General features: G+C 35.4%; 1 protein-coding gene across 1 annotated transcript in view; it reads right to left on the bottom strand.

Moving 5' to 3' along the window:
• The window catches only part of RP1 (RP1 axonemal microtubule associated), a 221968-nt gene that overhangs the window by 55207 nt on the left and 144479 nt on the right, over positions 1-22282 (bottom strand). Inside the window, 8 exon segments of the mRNA XM_048072444.2 lie at positions 3564-3650; positions 4217-4398; positions 4976-5107; positions 7458-7536; positions 9490-9641; positions 17371-17581; positions 19406-19596; positions 20948-21161. Coding sequence (XP_047928401.2) covers positions 3564-3650; positions 4217-4398; positions 4976-5107; positions 7458-7536; positions 9490-9641; positions 17371-17581; positions 19406-19596; positions 20948-21161 — 1248 coding nt within the window.

The following is a 22282-nucleotide window of genomic DNA, read 5'->3' as shown; positions in this document are numbered from 1 at the left end:
TTGTAAGGAACCAAGTGAATGATATGGATTAAATTGACCAATACATACTTAAAATTCCAGAATTTCAAATTTGCCCATTTTTTCAAAAAAGAAATTGTTTTGCTGTTTTTTATTTGTTTCGATGTGACTTGCTGTGTCACAGCTAGGATTTTCAAAGTTGGCAGAAATTAGGTGTCATTTGAAGAATGAATTCCAATAGGAAGTGTGAGCCCATGTCCAAATTAATTCCTCCTAACTTTAAGTACTCCAACGGAGACTGGTAAATTAGGTTCCAAATCTGTGAACTTAGAACCTCCAAACCAGCTGAAGAAGCATGGCTTTGGGATCCTGCTTTCCTAGCTCCTGATGCAGTTAATTCAGAGATCAGGCTCACAAGAGGGCAACCTAGGTCGTGAGTTTTATTCTAGGGCCATTCATAAAATACAGAATAATAAAGTATCAAGCATATGCAAGAATATTTCTGGTGCTACAATATTCAGGACTGAACGTGATACATTGCTAATAACTGCAAGTCTGCAGAAATGACTTCTTAAGACTTTAGAATCTCTTTGTATAGAATTATTATATACAGGACAAGAGGAAAAGTAAAAGGAAAGAGAGGAAAAAGGGGAAAGGGAAAGGGGAAAGGGAAAGGGAGAGGGAAAGGGAAAGGGGCAAGGGCAAGGGCAAGGGCAAGGGCAAGGGCAAGGGCAAGGGCAAGGGCAAGGGCAAGGGCAAGGGAAAGGGAAAGGGAAAGGGAAAGGGAAAGGGAAAGGGAAAGGAAGAGGAAAAAATGTCACTTGTAATTGAAACCTTTAGGCAGGGATTCCCAAAATTACTATGGTGACTTACTACCTCTGCTGGCACCTGCAGCAGCAACAGAAGCTTGTGTCTCATCATACAGGATACACAATACCATTGTTTGGAAACCCTGACTTTTGAGTATGCATTTCCTTACATAGACTTCAAGTGTAGGCTGTGAAATGTATACATTATTATATCATTGAATTATATAAATTATTAGGAATTTGAGAGTTTAATTTTTTAAAAAATTGGCAGACTTGTTCCTAAAAATATAATTACTGAACATTTTCCATTTCTGCTTATGTCATGTGCTCAGTGCTTCATAAGATCAAGCAAAAAGCTTCCAGATGAATGTAAACAATTTTCCATGATGATTTCCAGAACCAAACTGTTAGTAATTTGAATAAACAGTAGGATTTTTGACAGTATTAAATTCCACTGAAATTGCAGTGTGTTGTGTATCCATTTTTGCACCTGCAATAACTGAATATCTTTACTAAATGTCTATCTTCTTTTCACACACAGATATCCTCCCTAACTTCTATCAGTATAAATATCCCTAATTAAATATCAATGAGTATCACAAACTCCTTCAGTAGTAAAATTAGACAAAGGGTTAACTATATAATATAATTATAACTACATAAACATAACAGAAACTGTCCCCCTCAGAAAAAAAAAAAAAAAAGTGTAAATTTATGCAGTAAAATGTACCTGACAAATTCTTGTTAGTCATAAGATTGCATCTAAGGGTGAACTTTATCTCAAATCATATATTTACATTTTACTTTATGAAAGTAAAAGTAATTTTTGTTTCATTTTGGAAAGGGAGAGAGACTGCTTTTAAGCAAGAAAATTTTTTCTCTAGTATATAAGTCTTCAAAAGTTACAGAAAATATATAAATTCTAGCTAAGCTTGGATCATTTTCTAAAAAGTATACAGTAAAACATAGATCAGCAGGAAAATTTATGGTAGCCTGATGGTACTGTAAAAATCAGAATAGACAAGAAAGTAGCAAAAGGAATGTAGAGATTTTATCTCTATTTTATCTTTTGCAGTTGCATCTGTAGTCTGTGGTTTTGTGAGATTTCTGAAATTTTGTCTATTACTTCTTTCATTTAATGAGAAAATAAGGAAGACAATTCTTCGCTCTTTTCAACTGGGACTTGGCTTGACCACTGATTCTTAGTGAACTTACACATACTGACTGAGTCCAATAGACTTTCGATTTCTATAAAGCATATCTATTTTTTTTACTGCACTGTAAGTTCTATTAAAACCAAACCAACACTCTATATTTTAGATTAAGATTCCATATATAAATAATTTATAAACATACTGATAAATGAGTAATAGATGTTAAAAGCGTATTACTGGCACAAGCAGTATATCTTACTGTGGCTAATGTTGTGAGTTGTAAGTGCACCAGTAGAAGAGACTACACAGGTCTATAGCAAGCCATTGACTTGCAGATAGTAAAAATGTATAGCTACTAATAAACCATTTATTAAATAACTATTGAAGTATTTAAAAGTATGAACAAAAATCACTTAGCCGTTTGCAGAGGGTTGTCTTTGAAAAGAAAGCAGATAGGAAACTATGACTTTTATGAATTTTCTGCCATTTTTTGAGCCACCTGTTCTGGGGAATGAAATCTTACGTTACTTAATTATGTAATGGATGTTGTGAGGGTAGTGTCAGTCTTTGGAATGTTTTATCAAATGGCCTGGAAAGGTATTTCTAAAATGAGAAATTAGTTTTGCTTACCTATTCCTTCCATTCTTACAGCCTGATCTGAGACTACAAAATTAGCTGACAAACACATGTTGGGAGAGAATACGAAAAAGATAAACTCCTCCTCTCCAGTGGAGCTCATAAACTTAGACTTAATGACCCCTTGAATATCACAAGCCCATTCAGCTTCTACCCTGGAATGCAGCTGTCTCTAGAGTTTCCCATCAGAACAGTTTCTAGACTGTTTATTGATCTAGGGAATCACCCCTTGTCTGTTTAAATCTACAGTAGGGTAAAGGAACTGTGTGGCCCAGTTCAGAAAACCATTATTTTACTATCTTGAGAATTATTCAGTGCTATGTACACAATACTTTTTGGACACTTGCCTCCAGGAATAGTTCATTAACACAACTTCTCCTTGCATTAACCTCCAAGCTTAATTTTTTTTCCCCAAAGCCCAGGTGTTATCAGGACCAACACCCTTTTATTCAATCTTCCTACACACCTGGGGAAAGGTATACATTTAAAGTCTGCTTGAATCATAATATTGACAACATTAAATCTTTTCACTATCCGTTTTCTTGAGAGAACTTAAGTACATATTAAATCTCAGTCAGATGTTCAAGGTCCACTGATGAATGTGTTGTACTGAATAAATAAAAAAAGCACCAGTTTAATAGTTTTCCACAATTAGGCTGCTCTGTGTCAGGAGGTTGTTAGTATTTCCATGCAGGGATTAGCATCTTCTAACATCAGCAGAAAATGCTGCCCTCCACGTCATGGTGAACTATGCAGTATGGATCTGCACATCAGTGAATCGGTATAGCTATCTGTGTGTCAGCAGGCAGAAGTAAGGTAGGTCTACCCTCAGAGAGATTTGGAAGCTGCTGACAATCATCTGTAGACATAAGGTAACTGAGCCACAAGATGTGTGGCCCTGCTGATGTTGTGCAAAGCCGAAGCTACCAATCTGTCTTCAACAACAGCTAATTATACTAGTAGTAAGCAGAGTATTTTATGTTTATATGTACTGCATTTGGAATACCTTGTGAAGTTTAATTCCTCTTCCCAAACATGGACTGGATAACACAAAGGAAACTTTTGTTATATCTCCAATATCTCCAACAGTCAACTGTTAGAAAAATAAAGGGGGAAAATTGAAGTGATGTTTATTGCCTATTTGCAGAAGATGACTAATGACTGAATTTTCATGTTTAAGAAGAAAAATGTTTATGAGAAGGGGTGGCCCAGTTTCAAACACCTGTCCAGAAGCTACCATTAATTTAATGCATAAATCACAGAACTGGTATTTGACCAGGCCCAAGCTCATGGTAAAGATACATAGCTTCTGAGTAGTGAAAACAGATTAGATAAAGTTAGAGAAATAAAAAGTAAAGGACGTACTAAATAAGTTCTTTAGTTATTGACTTACTGTTAAAGACTACTAGCCTTAATTCAAAGTTAGTAAGGTTTTTCATGCCAATGTTGCAATTGACTCAAGAAGAAAGCTTTGGTAAGTCTTATGTATCAGCCCCCATGTAAGAACTTCTTCAAGTGCTGTTTATTTAAGATATGGGGGTGTAAACATTAACTCTGTCAAACAAAAATTCATTCCACACAACTTCACATATAGAGCTACAAGTGTTACTTTACTGACAAACTTTGGTAAGATTTGTGTGAAATAAAAAAGAAACTAACCAAAAATGGATTATCATTCAGATTCTGAACTTTCTGTGCAGGAGATTTCCCTCTTCTTCCAAATACAACAACTTGAATATCAGGGACGTCTTCTGGTACCTGCGTACAGTGTACCCACATTTGCCATTGTCCTCTACTTTTAGTATCAATTTGTTTTGTAAGAAGAGATGTCACAGACATTTCTGCATTGAGAACAAACATATATTCAGAGTCCATGTCTAGGTTATAAGGTAGTATGAGCCATAACATAAAATTGTTTTGCTTTGTAGGGCTGGATCCAGCACAAGCAAGTCAGGCGGCAAAGTCACAAAAGCCCTATTACTTATTGTAGCCCTGTGAAGGTGTGGAAAACCAGGCTAGCAGCCTCACAAATCCACACGTGACATTTGTGCAGGTGCCAGGCCTATCTTCTTTGCTTTGTTCCAAGGACACGATACATGCTGCCAGCACTTGCTGCTACTCACGAAGGTTGATGCCAACCATTGAAAGGGTAGACTACTCATTACCTCCTCTGGCAGCAGCAAGAACAAGCTGTGCAGCGTTGCCATTCCCACCTTTTCCATCCCAGGCATGATTTCTTCCTCCTCCTCCTTTTTTTTCAGAAGACATGATTTGCCTTGGGCCTGGCCCCAGCCACTCACACATCGGTATACCATTGTTCAGGTTGGCTACGCTGTGAGGTAGCATTGTGCTGACTTTATTCTGCTTTACCATGCAATACTGATTCACACAAATTGAGGACATTTCTGCTGGCATTACCTTTGAGCGGAATTACCACTTCTACAAAATCTTTCTTAGAGCATTTATTGATCCAGTCATTGTGAGCAAAGACGTGAGAAGAAAAAGGGTAGCTGACTTCTTTTATAACAATTTTTTCCAAGAACCACTCATCTGATTGAAAATAAACAGAACATTATTAATTTATACCTTTTAAGCAACAAAATGTTCTGCGTATGCAGTCATAATTTTCTATCTTTAGAAAATCAATAAAATGTTTTCTTTTGTCTGACTTCTTAAGGAAACAAGACTTCTGAAAATATATTGACTGTGTGTGTATGTATCTGTCTGTTCTCCTACTCTCTGGTATATTTGATATAGTGAAGAATTCTTAAAGTTTTTTTCAGACCTTGTGAAAATAAACAAATGGACAGATTAGATCTATTAGTGCCCCAAAGGATGGGAAGGCACAGAGGTCCCACATATGAAATGATGTTATAAATGTCCTAAAGGAAAACAGTATATCAGGATTTCTACTATACAAATCTATAGAATGGATTGGGTTGGAAGGGACCTTAATGATCACCTAGCTCCAACCTCCCTGCCATGGCAGGGATGCCACTAGATCAGGTTGCCCAAGGCCTCATCCAACCTGGCCTTGAACACTTCCAGGGATGGGGCATCCACAACTTCTCTGGGCAACCTGTTCCAGTCCTCACCACCCTCTGAGTGAAGAATTTCCTCCTAATCTCTAATCTAAATCTCTCCTCTTTTAGTTTAAAACCATTTCCCCTTGTCCTGTCATTGTCTGAATGAGCAAAAAGTTGCTCTCCATCTTTTTTATAAGTCCTCTTTAAGTATTGAAAAGCTGCAATGAGGTCACCCTGGAGCCTTTTCTTCTTCAGGCTGAACTTTTTAGATTTAAACCCATTCACTTCCTCCTATCACTACACTCCATGAACAGAGTCCCTCTTCTGCTTTCTTGTAGGCCCCCTTTAGGTACTGGAAAGCTACTGCAAGGTCTCCCCAGGGCGTTCTCTTCTCCAGGCTGAACATCCCCAGCTCTCAGCTTTTCTCTCATAGGAGAGGTAGGTGTTCCAGCACTTTGTAGCCCTCCTCTGGACCTGCTCTAACAGGTCCACATCTTTCTTGTGCTGCAGGCCCCAGACCTGGACGCAGCACTCCAGATGGGGCCTCACAAGGGCAGAGCAGAGGGGAACAATCACTTCCCTTGCTCTGCTGGTCACTCCTCTGGTGATGCAGCCCACGATGCAGCTGGCCTTCTGGTCTGTAAATTTTCCACTAAACACAACTTCCTTTCTGGTAAGGATCTATACTACCTAATAAGCTTCAAACTTAGCTGAAGGATTTCTCTTGCTGGAGGCCATTTTGTTGATTCTCTGGAAACAATATGTTTGAAGGCTCAGACCTCCGAGTCTTGGTAAAATTGGTTATACTCCAAGTCTTGAAGTCAATGAAAGTTTGATCATTCATTTCAATGTTACCATGCAGGAAATAAATGGGAAATAGTCCCCAGATCAATTTGTGTACGCGTGTCTTTGAGTTTAACTTACAGAGTTATCTTATATATTTTTTTCTTGTTTTGTTTTTTGTTTGTTTTTGTTTTGATAAAGATAAAAATAAAAGACTCAGTTTATCATGCACTGGAAAAGATTTATCTGCATTATCGACATTAACCACATGAGTGGTATATTTGCAGAGCCTCTGTTCTTTTGCTTCTAAAGACTGTTGTGCCAAAACTGTAGCCAAAGTATTGAAGAAAATATCAATTCATGATGCTCCTTGCTGTTGCTATTTAAGAGGTAAGCAATTTCCTTTAACAAGAGTTGCTGTTGAGCTGGAAGGAGGACAAGAAAAAAATGCTGCAGGAAATGCAGCCTTTTTATCTGCCACTCAACCTCACTTATTCAAAATCCCATAAGAAAGAATATGTTTCTAATGGGATTAGAAGAAAAAACTATGAGGCCAGAACAGCCTTCCTTCCATGTTCCACTTCCTAATCTGATGGAGTGATTTTCTTTTCTTTTATTTTATTTTCTTAGAAGAAGTAGCGAAGTACTGGGAAAAAAAAAAAAAAAAACTCAAAAATGAAAATGTCCATCACCCAAAAATGGAAAGGAAGAAAAAATGTCAAAATTGCAAAAGGATGAAGTCATATTGCTTTGTGAAATATAAAGGCTTAGTTGACAGTAATCAAAAATACATAGTAACTTCTATGGAGAAAAGTTTCACATATAATTTTACCATTTTACATTGTCACTGTATTTGCTAGGAATGTTTTGCCTACTTTAGTGAAACCAAGTTAGATACTTGACATGTATAGTCCAACAGAAATAATGAACAGCAAGAAATTGAGAGTAATTTCATTTTTTCTGGAATTAAAAAAAAAAAACACTTGTGATTTTTAATCTTAAATTTAAGATATTTCTGAAGTTCCAGGATTCCCTAAATTTGATCATCTATATTAATTTTACTATAAGTTAACTGAAAAAAAAATGCTGACCTTTTTTTGGACTCTTAAATCCAACAAGAACTTTGTTCAACTTGCCAAGGTATACTGCTTTGATTTTGAAAACATCCACCTGCAATGTGAAAATAATTTAAAAATAATATAGTTAAACTTAGTATGTATCTGCTTTTGAATATTTATCATTTCAGCCTTGTGCATTGCTCTGTGTTTAATGGAAGTAAATTTATCTCATTCATGCTATTCCACTGTCTTTGAGTTCAGAATTAAACAGTACATGTGATAACTGATATTTTCTGTACCAGTGAATATTGTAAATTATCAATTTCAAAATGTTGCTGTACTTACCAAGAAGTAATTTTTAAAACATTAAATACACATTCCAGCAGTAAAGTGCTCGTGTCTAGCACTTTCATAGACTAAAACAACCAAATCAGCTCAATTTCTACTTGTGTTGAAAGTTACTTTGATCCAGAAGCTAACTCAATGAAAGTTACAGGTGTTTAATAATTCTGAAAATGTGAAGCAATTGCACTTTCACTAAAAATCACAGATAATTTAGCAGGAATTAGGTAAATGGGGAATGAATAGTATTGCAGGAAGATTTCAACCACTGTGTTATTGGAATAAAGATTTTTCATTGAAGCCATTTCTATGATAGATTTTTATCATACACTAGAACTGCATGATGAACATACTTCATGGTATCTTCCCTTCTTTCCTACTGCAAATCTTAGTATAATCACCTTCTTGACCTTACATGTTTGTTTTCTTCTTTGCTCAGTCATCTTTCTTGTCTATTAATGGGAAAGCTAACATAAGTCAGCTCACACTGGCACTAGGGAAACAGATAGCTTAAAGCGTGCATTTCTTGGCTTTTTTGAACTGGGCCTTAGAAACAAGGTTTGTAAATATGATATTCATGAATAGATTTGTCTAATCTCTTGGGAAAACAAGTGCAAAATCTCCACAAGTAAGCCTCTTTCATCTCTTATGACTTCATGAGCTATCCTGGTGTAGACAGAGAAATAATCTTTATTGGGTTGAAAATGCAATTTCAAGACAAAAAAATGGGGATCTGCTTTGGGTTGAGAAGGCAAAAAATAAAAACCTTTTGTTGATTCCAGAGTTGCTGCCAAGTACAATGACTTACAAAAATTCATGATATTGTGAGGACCATGTTGATCACAAGAGTCTAGTAGGGAAAAAAAAAAAAAAAAAAGCAAATGCTAAGAACAGAGAATTAGCCATCTGGGAGCAAGTTGGAATAAAGAAAGCTGTTAAAAGATGAATTTACAAATAGCTGTTAATGAGATCTTTTCTACAGAAGAAGGTGACTAAGGTCACCCAGGATATAGAAAAGCCCTTTAAAGTTCCAAATTCTTCCAAACCTGAACACAGACCAAACAGTAGGGTCTAATAAAGTGTCAGCTAGATATTCTCTTTTGATCTGAAATAGGTATTTCTGTTTGACCTGAAATTTGTTTTAGTTACTTTATTCTTAAGTCAGTAACTACTCTAGGAATTGCTCTTCTAGGAAAAGCCTTTTAAGACTCAAAAATGCAAGAATATGTTTACAATGTTTAAAAGCAAGAAGTGTGTGGAAAAATTGGAAACATGAAAAAATAAAATGCTGCTTGGAACAAGGACATTACTGTTCAGGAAAGCTAATAAGAGAAGGTCATGGTCTAATGTAAGTAGAAAGGCAATACTATCAGCTCTGTCAGCCATATTAAAACAAAGTACAGATACCTCTCTCGCCTTAAAAGTCTGCAATATTAAACTAGAACTTTTAGAGTATATTTAAAATATATTAAAGTATATTTAGAGTATATTTAATTTATTTAAAAATTACTTTATCAATTTAATTGCTTTACCATTCTGTAATGCTTAAAATGTCACCTATGAAGACAACCACCTCTTAGTTAAAAGAGAAAATCGTGTATAAATGGAATGCAAAAGTTAGTAAAGTATTTTTGATACTCTGTACATGAAAACTTGTATGTAAACATAAGTTTTAACAAAAAGACACTCACAGATTCAGTTACATTTTTGCTTATTGTTTTACCTGCCCTCTAGCAAAAGTGATCAGGCTGTTTCTTGAGTTAAGCCATCGTTTCCCTGAGTCACTCCTCTCTCCTTGAATACAAAGATAAGCCTCACCAGTGGCATCTGCTTTCTTCAAGTCTCCCGTGTGCAAATGGATTGAATATTCCACAACTTCAGGAAAAGAAAAAAAAAATATATATATATATATATATGTACAAAAACAAAAAGTCAGCATGAGAAAATCCTGCTTGTCTTCCTGCCCAACACCTGTGTTATCTACCAATCCCTGGTAGAAATCATTGCAAATTTATCAGAATCTCATACCATATTTTCTTCTTGAAAACAGAGCTTAGCACTTATAAAGTGATTTAGAAGAAAGCCGAGATCTGATTGTCTTAAGCGTTAAACTCATGTAATTGTCTTCACTGGACTAATGCATCAGGACTATCAAGCTTTCTCACTAGTCAGACCATAACACTATTAGAATAAACTTGAAGTTAAAACAAGTTAATGTGAAACAGAAATAATGAATTAAAAATAACTTCAACATCTGCTTTAACACAGATAGAAAATCCTCTTCACATTTTGTATCAGTCTCTAATGAACCTCCCATGTACATATAATAATGTTCATATACAAATCAGCTGTAAAATTTGAATGTGAAATGTGAAATTTGAGTTTAAGGGAAAGCATTCCTGGTTTTCTCAGCTGTGGTGATAGTAACAATTAGAAGAGACATGTATGGCCATGCTGTGGAGCTTCTTCCTTGCCTCTTTCTGACACAATACACAGGGAGGTGATTCAGAAGAGATCAGATAACATCATTTCCAAAGAAACTTCATGGAAAAATCTTATATTCATTTTTCAAATGACTTTAGCCACCAAATTTATAATGGAGTCAAGGAATGAGGAAACACTTAAACAGAAGCAGGTCACAATCTCAATATTCATGATTATTTGCATCATCTTAACAAGAAGGAGCTCAGGGAAAAAATGAGAAGTTTTATATTTGTTTCTTTGTATTTTTAATGTTGAAAGCCTGCTCTTATTCAGACTACAATAATAAATCTGTGCTAATTTGTATACTGCCAGTGCTGTGACTTTAGGTATCTAACTTTGGTGGTTATGTTAGGAATATGAGCTCCTTACGTAGTCAGCAGAGAAAGGCAGGTGCTGTAGAAAACACCTAAGATGGGTTCCCCTATATTCTAGAGATGGACATTAAAAGTTAGGAGTCTAAACTTAGACAGTCTGGATGTTCTGCTTCCAACTTCAAGCATTGTTACTCTGACCTAAGGAAAAAAGCTATCTTTGCAGCCACACTGGCTTGTAAAACACGTTTTTCCAATGCACTTCAGAAGGAGGAGAACATTTTTATCCACTGTAAAAGTCACATTTGGGATGTGGGTAATAAGCAATACACACATACCATGAATGTATTGAAGAATGCATTTATTATCTCATGAACGGTTTTTGTCATAAGGTCTAGGATTGATATGTTGAAGGACTGAGCACCCTTAAAATCCAGCATTTTATGTGTACTGAACTATTTTTGACCACTCCAAACTATACAGCCACAACTCCCACAGTCTTCATCACTGGCACAGTAAAGCAAATCTCAGCAATGTCTAGACTGTGTGACAGTTGCATTCTGCAGAAACTCTTCCAGCCTCACTCTGCTGCTTGCCCGTACCTTGGTCCTGGTTTGCTTTTCCAGGAAATGTGTGTGTACGAAGAGAAATAGTGCTTTACACAAACACAGAACCAAGGAGCAACTGAGAAAGCACTTTCAGTCGCACAATTGACAATACAAGCCAGAAAGCATTGAAACACACATTATTCAAAACTGAAATACATATTTCAGTCTAAAATACATCACAAGATACACAAATAACTCAGTATAGATCCTGGAAACTTCTGATATTTTCAGTATAGTTTACCTCTTGAATCAAATTTATTCCAAGACAGAAATGGCTCCATTTAGCCAAACTACATCCTCTAAAAAGATATAATTATGAGAAATTTCTGGTAGGTTTGAGAATGATTGTTAAGAACCCAGAGCTAAGGCTGTCATTTATTTTCATGCGTAGGTGATAGGAAAACAGGGAGGAAAAAAAAGTGTTCTGAGGATATTTATTTTTAAGCTTTTCTTACAGTTCTTTTCACAAGTTAGTGCTATTCATATTGAGTGTTATAATCAAAAGGCCTGAATTCAAATATTGTGACATCTTATATAGCTATTTCTTTATGTGTCTAAAATAAAAAGGTCACATCACTGGAATGAGAGTGGTTTTGCATACTGGGTGGTTTTGCATACTGATTGAAAAATGAATATCTAAAAGGATTCATTAAATAATGAAGGGGCTGTATTAGTCTGCTAACGTTCATTGTGATATACTGAAATGTCTTTGTTTCTCTTCATGTTTTGCTATGTGGGGATGGTAACTGAAAAAATCTGTTTTCTGAAAAGTAACTTTATTTCATTGTGTCATTATTAACTTAAGGGATTTTATCCTGGATTTTTTTTTTTTCACATTTAAACCATGACCTGGGAGAGTGCTTGTAATTGATGACATCGCTTATGTTTGATGATAAGAAATAGAAAAAAATTTTTCCTAGGCTGGAACTATAATATAGCTCATCCCTTTCTTCAAGGCAGGTAAATATGCACTGTCAGATGAAAGACAATATAGTTGCAATAAAGTGAACTTAGCTATGCAGACTTGCCCTTGCTGGAGATCTAGATATTTGAAAGCATATGAGCTGTCCAAGAGACTCTTTGGAATTTAGCCAATGGCATTTTTGCTTTTAGAGGAGCTAGGATATGATGGTAAGCCTCTATATTATTCATCTAGACTGTTGTAGGTATACTATATGTATAACTTGCTCATGTGAGCAGACCCATTGAAGTCAAAAGGCTGCTTGTGTGAATTAGATTAGAAAGAGTTTGGACCACAGATCTGACCACTCATGTAGTGTGGATTAGAAATCACAATGTCTACAAACACTTTTATTGCTTTGGTCCATGATCGTTAATATACTTAATCATGGTCTCTACTTTAATCACACAACTAATTACTTCATAATATCTGTATTCAAGGGAGATACGTACCAAAATTAGAAACATACCTAATATTTTTGCTGAGTTAGAAGTTCCATATGGAACTGTTAATGCCTGATTCAAAGCTCACTGTAGTCACAGCAAATATTTCGCCTTTAATTTTCAAAGATTTTGGATAAGAGAAAGGACTGTTGCTATATAAGCAAAACAAAACAAAACAGAACAAAATATACAAAGGAACTCCTATGAAGGAAGGCATAATATAAATGAGACTCTAGGGAAAAGGGTAAAAGTTTTCAGGGTGATTTGGGACTATTCTCACTATCAAATAGACAACGTCCCTCTACCGACAAAAATCCACTAAAATAAGATGTTCTGTTCAACCTTGCCATTCTTTGTCTCTGTCCAATTCTCTTTATAAAAGAGGACTGTTTGAGATGTAAGTCAATATCATTGAAAATTGGAAATGATCACCTAGTGCTCATTAAAAAGAGAAAAAGAAAACATGAATTAGACAGGATCATCGATCTATGATTGATGATCTATGATAAGGTGTTATCTTGAATTTGCCATTTTTTTTTAAATTTACTATGAATCAAAACTTATTCAAATACCTTTTAGAGCAAAATTCAGTAACATTTGCCTATATAAATCTCAATACCTTTTCAGGGTAAACAGTTTAAATGGCACAACCATATCCTATCTGAATGTCAGAGGTACAGTTAAACTTTTTACACTATTATGATTTTAGATTTGCATTGAAATCAAGTGGTACAGGTATTTTTTACAATGGGGGAAAAATACTAAGAAAGGCTCAAGAATGTGGAGCAAATCATCTTGTACCCATTCAATACTTGATATTATGAATCTAATCAAAAGTACAGGGTTCATCTCTACTTAAGTGTGTGGTAAGAGAGGCCTGAGTTAGCAGGAATCCGAATTAGTCAAATTAAGCAGAACACTATGACTCACTTCACCACCTCAACACCCAAGCCAGACTCATTCTTGCTAGGTTGGTGCTATGTTTGAGCTAACAAGCCATGGCTAATAAGTCTAATAAGTCAAAAGAATACATTAGCTGAAGTATCTCTGAACTACTTTCATTTTGGAAGGTAACATGGAATTTATCATTGCCTCTAATGAAAAGGGAATTACTTGATAAACGTGAGCTGCTGGACTGAACGGTATCTAGTGCAGTGAAGTATCAATAAGCAAGCTAATACTTCTCCATGCCTCAATACATCATGGTACACTACTACATAACAATGACCTATTATGATTAACAAAGCAGTGAAAAAGTTATATTTTATCTATATACTGTAAAAATGTAAAGCTGGGTGATTTTTTTATTAAAGATGAATATGTTTGTTAATACAGATGTTTATTGCTACAGATGTTAAGCACTTTAACTCATGATCTTATGTTAACAGACTTGGTGGATGGAGGGGGGATGTTGGAATTTGTGTTCATGTTGTGGAAAAAATACTTAGTTTGCATCACAGAACCCTAATATGAGCCAGAAGAGTCCAATTCATAACTGGTGTTAAAAATACATTAGTAAATATAAGGTAACACTCATCTTCAATGGTTACTTTGACAACTACATATTGCAAGTTCTTCTAACTTCAGATAACTTCTATGTTGGGATATATGTTGCTATATAACTTCTGATACATGATTTCAACTACATTTAACAACAATGGCATTCTAAAAATCATCAAGAAATTATCTAGAAAGCATCAAGAAATACAGAAGCTAAGAGCTAGAAGTTCTAAAATTTTAATCGTAACTGAAAACAACATTTTCAAAAGCACCTCACAATTTAAGTGTGCAATGACTTTGTGTCAGTATGAGTGTTAATATGCACATTAATGTCCTTTACAGAATTATCACAGATTTTATAATGAAATAATAATATTAATAATAATCAGTGTATTTTATTTTTAAGTCCACCAAGATGCATGATAAATAATTTAGACAATGATTCAGATAGACTAAAAAATATGTTTATAAAATATTAGGATGGATAGGTGAAAGAAAAGAAAATGGAAAATATATTTGCTTCTGTGATACTAGCTAATATCCAGAAGGCAAATACATCCCTGAGATAATGCCACAGAATCTAATGCAAGCATGCAAGACAATTGTTTGACCTTGGATATTTAATATAATTGTACCTAGGAAGTTACCTATAGGCTGAGCTTGGGCAATCATTTTTAAGAAATAAATATTACAGATGATAGAAAAAGCAATTTCAGAGAATCAGTTTTAAATATTTGTGCATGTGTGGTTTTTTGTTTTGTTTTGTTTGTTTTTAATTATTAAAAATATATTCAATGACAATTGATAACTGTAATTTGCTGGGAATTAAATCATCCTCATGTCTCACCAGATGAGATGATGTGGTGGCTTTACCTTGCTGGGCAGCTGAACTCCAAAACCACTCTCTCACTGCCCCTCCTCAAAGAAAAAAGGAGGAGAAAATACAATGGAAAAGGCTCAAGGGTTGAGATAAGGGCAGGGAGATCACTCACCAATTATCATCACTGGCAAAACAGACTCAGCATAGGGGGATTAATATAATTTATTGCCTATCACTAGCAGACTGGAACAGTGAGAAACTAAAAGCAAACTAAAAACACCTTAAAGAAGTAGCTGTGATTTTCCTGAAGATCACAAATGAACACAGATATCTATTTTTGCCTTGCTAAATTTCATGGAATTACTTAGTTTAGAAGAGAAGTACTTATAATAACATGGCCTTCATTACAAACAGGCAGCTGACATAACTGATAAAGGATATTCTTTACTTGGATGTTTTTTTGCATTTACTTTGCTCCCTAAAGAGTTCTCTACTTGTTGTTTGATTTGTCTGGGAATAGCAACGATCTTTATCATTCAGAATTGTTCTTTTGTCTTTATTTGAATTTATATTACCAAGACGTTTATTGAAGACATCTCCATAAATGTGTCTCTTTAGAAGAAACAATGAGTGCAAACATATACAACTGATTTGTCTCCAGTAGATAAGCTAGAATACAAGGAAGAAGCTGATATTTAGAAATTTTAGACTGAATAAGTGTTGGGGCCACAGAGAAAAAAAAAAAAACTGATTGGTATTAATAGTTTCAGTTGTGGATCATTCATAAGGTGTATCTTTAAGTATCTCGAATGTCATTACTTCAACTGTGGACATACGTGTGAGTTCAAAAGGACTGCTCACATACTCAAAGTCAGTTAAATCTAGAAGAGAATTCCTCCTAAGGCATTTCCCTTATTCTGGACTCCACTAAATGGTCTGTGTGAAACTTCCTAGTTAGTAAATACTACCCAACTATGTGACAATTTGTGTCAGAAACTTTGTACACATCTTCTTCTTAGAAGTTTTCCAAGGAAAACATCTCAGCCTTTCAGTTCACCTCAACTGAGTTGCTCTGCTAATAACATTACTGCTCTCTGACATTATCTCCATTTGGTTCTTAGCATAACGAAGACTTTGAGAGATGAATTCTAGAATTTTTATTTTGGCTTGAACTTTTTGGAGTTAGTAATATCTAGTTAAACATTTAGCAATTCCAAATTCTGAAAATAGTTACCAATACTTATAATTTTCCCCTTTTTTTTCATAAATAAATTGGGGTAATAGAGATTTTAACAAGCACCAGAGTTATCGTATTTAGCATTTTACATCCTGAATATATTACATGCAACATCCAATGCTATTTTGAACCTGATGGACAAAAACCATAAGATTTATTTTTTTTTCAGTACATGAGTACAAGGCTACTAATTGTTTAAAGTTATGCAAACCCACATAAAATCAGAGATTTATAAGGTCTTCATTATTTTATTTGTTCAAGTTTCAACTTTAAATGGGATAAAATATTTAGGAAAATATCCCTAGGGAACAGTGTGCCAAACTTCACATGGAATATTTTGTTCCTTTTTCTGGGCAGCTTCCATCTTTTCCTATTTTCTATTCTGTTTAAGCAGAACAGTCTTTGTACTATAGCCTCTGGCAATAAACCCCTTAACTGTCACTAAAAGCTTCAATACATGATCTTTACTATCCGCATCAATCCTCTTTATTCTAATGAGCTGCATAAATGGGAATCCTGTTCTTAAATAGCGAGTGATCAAGCCATCAGTATGCAATTGGTTGTTCTCCATATTCCTGGGGGACTGGGGGTAATCACTTTATCATATCTCTGTCATCATCATATACACAATTCACATGTATTAATAACATCAGAGAAAACTGCAACTCAATATATTTTCACTGGAATAATACTAGCTGTACTATAAATTTCTCATCAACATCAATAATATGCTAGTGCAATTGAAATTCTTGGCTACCCTTTTGCTGGCTGATTGTAACAAGTTGTTTGTTTGTTTTTTCTTTAATTCTATCTGTTTTGTATGGTGTCTGCAATTCTTTCATTCTTAAAACATTGACTACTTTTCTAGGTCACACATTTCTTTGTGGATAGGAAGATTCAGGTAATATCACACACAAGTTAGTATTTTGTACACATCTTCAGCTGACACAGCATTAATTTGAAGAGATAATAAATAATCAAGAGCTAAAACTGGAACTGTCTCACATGAAAGAAACCATATTCTATGTCTGGTGTCAGCAGTTATAACATCTGTCATAATCCTGATACAAGTGATTCCTCTTTGCTCAGTTTTCTTTTGTGATAAATGCAAGTGCAAAGCATCATATTCCTTAATCAAATTCTTGTGGAAAGTCTCATACAGTATTTCAGGCCCAGGAGATATACTGGTATTCCAGTGACACAGATCCTGACCCCAGTAACAAAAACAGACTTAGCTTACCAGGCAAAGGCTCCTGATCTGCATAGAGAGCTGGCAGTTCCACACATTTGTCTTCATTAGGGTTGAACAAGCAGTCAAAAGATAAATACATCTCTTCCTTTGTGCCTGTGTGCTTCATATGCAGTAAATCTAAGTGCCATGGCTGTTTTAGCTCACCATGTGGTCCAGTTACCTGAACTTTGTAGAGTGAGCCAATATCTGCCAGTTCATCCTAAGTGAGAAAAAGAGATGAATGGATATCATTCTAATTATGCCAGATCAAATGTAGTTGACAGCTGTATGCAACAGCTGAGCAAACTTCAATAGCTGAAGAATTGGAGCAGATTTATAACTGTTACCATTTTTCCCCTTTCTAACTATATGCTTTCCCTTGCTCTTTCATTGCAAATATTGGCCAGACAGTAGCACTGAAATACTGCCCAGCTAGCAGCACTGCATGGGACCTGACCTTTCCTCTGACAGGGTACTTCCAGTTTCATACCATTTCTTTATATTTAGAAGAGGTTCTTTAGCAGAACTAGGTACTCCTCATTTTGGAACATGTTTATACCCTAATCTGGTGTGCTTACTTCCTCTTTCACTAAAGAAAGGAAGAACATGAAAAAACAGCCAATTATTTCCTTGGTGTAATCATTAAGTCCTATTTACCAGACTAGTAGGAAGAACCAGGAACAGATTCTTTATTCATGACTCCAAGGCTGCTTTCTGATGAACCCCCATGATCAAAAGTAACGTATTCTCACTCACTCTTTGGGACAGGGATCCCTTCACCTTTATTTTCCTGCTTTTCCCTTGCTACCTGCTTCTGCTGTTTCAGCAGCCAATCATGAAGAAACATCTTTCAGGATGTGGCTTCATGAACATATTTCTGTGATACAAAGCTGGTTTGAGAAGCTCCCACTGCCTTGTCTGTCCACTTGCTCCCATTCCATCAGTCTGGCCATATAGTTGTTTCTGCAGATGCAGGATCAAGGTTAAAACAAGGCTAACAAACCAACTGAAAACTTCCAGTTTTCTCACAGGGGTCAACCATTTCCTCAGAACCCGCAAAGGCCAATGGAAAGATGGAACAAGCAATACAAGAACAGGACAGGTAATAGTCACACTTCCCTTGAATATTTTCCTAGTTTTCAGCACTTTGCGGTTCACGGATTTCCTAAAGTAGAGGAGTTCTCTGTAGTGTTTACCTTCAGGTCAGTTCCAAATTCTACTGTATTGGAGAGATGTACTCTACATTAATGGAGAGTAAAATCAGAATAGCATAACAGTAACACAGCTTTGGCACTGAGGACGGAATTATAGTTACGAGAGGAAAGTAAAAGAATTGGGAAAGAAGCAGGCCATACTTCAATGTAAGTCAAATTCATTCATTCAATCAAAAGGTTGTTAATATTTAAGTTGAAGAGTAATAGGAGGAAGTGAAGACAAATGATGGAAGATGAGAATAACTAAATAAAGGGGAAAACTTGTGGGTGAAAAGGAGCTGATCAAGAGGAAAAATAAAGTGATTAAGACAGGCAAAAATAAAAGAGGCAAACAATGCAAGAAAAAGAAGTTAGACTGCAAAAACATGGTGACAAGGATGAATAAATTACATGAAAGACAAAAATGAACTTTCTGTTAAGTTTCATCTCATACACAATTCTTCCTTCTCCATCATCTGCCCTAAAATCTCTATAGCATCCCATGGCACATTGTATGTTTACAAATTGCTTTTGTGAGATCAACAAGAACTGTAAATCAGCACCTGCAGGCTGGTATGCACTGTGATAAGCACATAGGAACCACTTTGCTCAATTAAACATTGTCAGTATGAAACCTTGGGAAAAGGTTCATTTCTACTCATTCAAAAAACATTGCCCCAGTGACAGCCTTACTGCCTACAAACAAAAATGATGACCTGTGCCAAAATACATAGAGGACTTAAAAATCAATTTGGTAGTTTAGTTTAAAGAAACAATTTATCTCAGAATTAAGAGGGTCATCAGGTACATGATCCTTAGGCTTTTCTTTCAATAGATAAAGGTTGAAGTACTTTGATTTGAATTGCTTTTCCTGTAACTTGAAGTGGCAACTTTTTGTGATTCAGGTTGCCGTAGAAGATGAAAGAAAGGTGTAATGGATCCACTTCATTGCTCAAGTCAGACCCAGTGATGTCCATTATCCAGAGACCTGATGACTGCATGTTGATTTCAGGCAGCTTAGGACAAGAAATCAATCTTCTACCTTTAAAAATGATCAAAGAGAAAGAGGAAAGACAACAGTATGACAGAATGGCATAAAATAACAGGCCCATAGCCTTTACAGTACACTAAGCAAGCTCTATTTGCAGGTTATGTTGTATCTATGGCAACAGTTCACTAAGAAGAACACATCAATACCTTTATTATATTGGGTTTTTTTGTTTGTTTTTGTTTTGTTTTTTTGCCAAGAATTTAACAGCTTAATGTTCTTGCTGTGTTTAAACTTTAGTTTCACAGGTATTTTCTCGATGCCATGTTATTCTCCTTGTCATGTTTGGAAGTAATTACTAAGAGAACAGTCAGACACCTTTTAGAGGTCTAATTAATTGTTCTTAAAAAAAGCAATCAATGTTACTGAAACCATTTTATCATTTAGAAGAACCAGCCATCTGTAGCCTGTAGACACCTACTGCAAAATGAATAATAACAATGAACTTCACTTGCAACTATATAATACTTAGCAATATAATGTGTTATAATAGTGTGAGACTGACAGATAAACCTATTGTAAGCACATGAAAATATTTGCAGATCCTTAAGAGTTCAATATTACCATCTTCCTCTCTTTTTCTCTATTAATTGCTGCTATCCTTCATTTTCATTCCATTTTAACCATTTTATGGGAAATGAAAATGATTTAATGGAAGGAAACAGCTTAGAAAAATCTGCTTTCTACAATTCAGAAAAAAATATACAACTGAATGCCTACATATCTATCAAGGGCACCTTATCATTTGAAGCCATATTCTTTGTTCTGGATGAACTTTAACAGCTCATTTACATGAAATTGTTTTCACAGGATTGAAGGAAGGAATCTTTGCCACAGGTTCTGCTGTAATTGTTCTTTTGCCAGATACATCCAGATTTGGATTTGCACAACTTTTGGTGTAGTAAACTTGAAATGAGTATAAACTGAGCATAGAAAAATGGCACTGTTTCTTTGCACAGTGGAATAATACCATGGGTACTAAGCTCATTTAACTAGAGTAATTTTTCTCTGGATTTCAAATTAGATCCTAAGTGACCTGAAAATTAATGCATAAAACTTAAGCTATTTATCCCCATAAGGCATTCATCTAAAACTTTTACCTGCTTTAAATCTTTCATTGCAATGTGCTAAATCTAATTCAGAAGGTGAGAGTTTCATACAAAACATACTTACAGAACAGAATTTTATTCACTTTGACATTACTAGATGCAGTCTTTCTATAATAAAAAAATCAAACTGAAAAATCACATTTGCAATAAAAGAAAGACAATATAGAGATCTGAAAGGTCTATAGCCAAATTCAAAAATATGTAGAGAGGCAGACCAGTTTTGCAGAAGAGCTTACCAACTGTAACTATCTCGCAAACAGTCTCACATGATCCCAGATGAGTATCAAGCCAGTTCCACCATGGGAAGACCCATTCTTTGTCTGAGTCTTGTGATTCCCTGACTGTTATCATCTTGAGGTACATGCCAGCCCCATATCCTTCTCCATCATGCCCTATAACCACTTTTTGCAAATGACTGAGAGAAACAGCTTCCACCAAAAATGAATCCACCTGCAAAAAAAGGGAAATACTTAGTAAAAAAAAGTTTGGACTCAAATATGCTTGAAGTCAAGGGAAAGCTTAGCCTGGATTTTGCTGAGGATATATACATATACATATTTTTAGTAACATTTAACATAACATCTCCCCTCTGAATCTAAGAAAGCACACACTGATTACATCTAACATTGAATCCTGTTTATCTTTAATGACATAACTTCTTCTGATCTTTGGACAATTTGTATTTCTTCAATCATTGCACATCACATTAAAATGTATATACCTTCTGACAGGCAAACAGTTATGACAAGATTTTGGTTTTAATCAAATTTCTTTCAGGGCACTTCAAGTTTCTAAAATGTATCAGGCAAATTTATATTTTATAGATCATTCAGATTTTACTTATATTAATAGTCCTAAAGAAAAATTAGAAATCTAGAAAGAGTGTTCACTACCAGATGGCTTCCTAAATTCCTCTCCAACAGTTAGAAAAGCCTATATTTTTGTTTTTCTTGCAAAATAGAAATTAGTGCAGAAACAGAAAATTGGACAAGTAAGCAAAAGAAAGGAGATTATGATGAATGGGAAAAATGTGAAGAAATTTGAGCAAAATACCAGGGATAGGAGCAGAATGGAAAAGACACAGTAAGGAAAAAGAGGGGAAAAAAAAAAAAAAAAAAAGGAAATTACATGCCCCACTAAATTCTTTCTTGTTTTATAAGAAAGCCAGGTCCAGCCTAGGGCCAGATGGTCTTGATGGTAGCTTATAAAGGTCAACAAGGTTATGAACAACTGGAGTTTAAACAACACTATCTATGATTTCAAAGATGTGAAACTATTGGAGACTGTCCAGAGAAGAGCTACAAAGATGGTGAAGGGCCTAGAGTGGAAGACATACGAGGAGCAGCTGAGGTCACTTCATCTGTTCAGCCTGGAAAAGAGGAAGCTGAGGGGAGACCTCATCACAGCCTACAGCTTCCTCACGAGGGGGAGTGGAGGGGTAGGCACCAATCTATTCTCTTTAGTGACCAGTGATAGAACCCGAGGGAATGGAGTCCAGCTGTGACAAGAGAGGTTCAGGCTGGATATCAGGAAGAGGTTCTTCACTGAGAGGGTGATCACTCACTGGAGCA

Source organism: Anser cygnoides, chromosome 2 (assembly GCF_040182565.1).
Source record: "Anser cygnoides isolate HZ-2024a breed goose chromosome 2, Taihu_goose_T2T_genome, whole genome shotgun sequence".
In the NCBI taxonomy this organism is placed as follows: domain Eukaryota; kingdom Metazoa; phylum Chordata; class Aves; order Anseriformes; family Anatidae; genus Anser; species Anser cygnoides.
The sequence above is the reverse complement of the archived record's forward strand: the minus strand, read 5'-3'. Positions and strand labels throughout refer to the sequence as shown.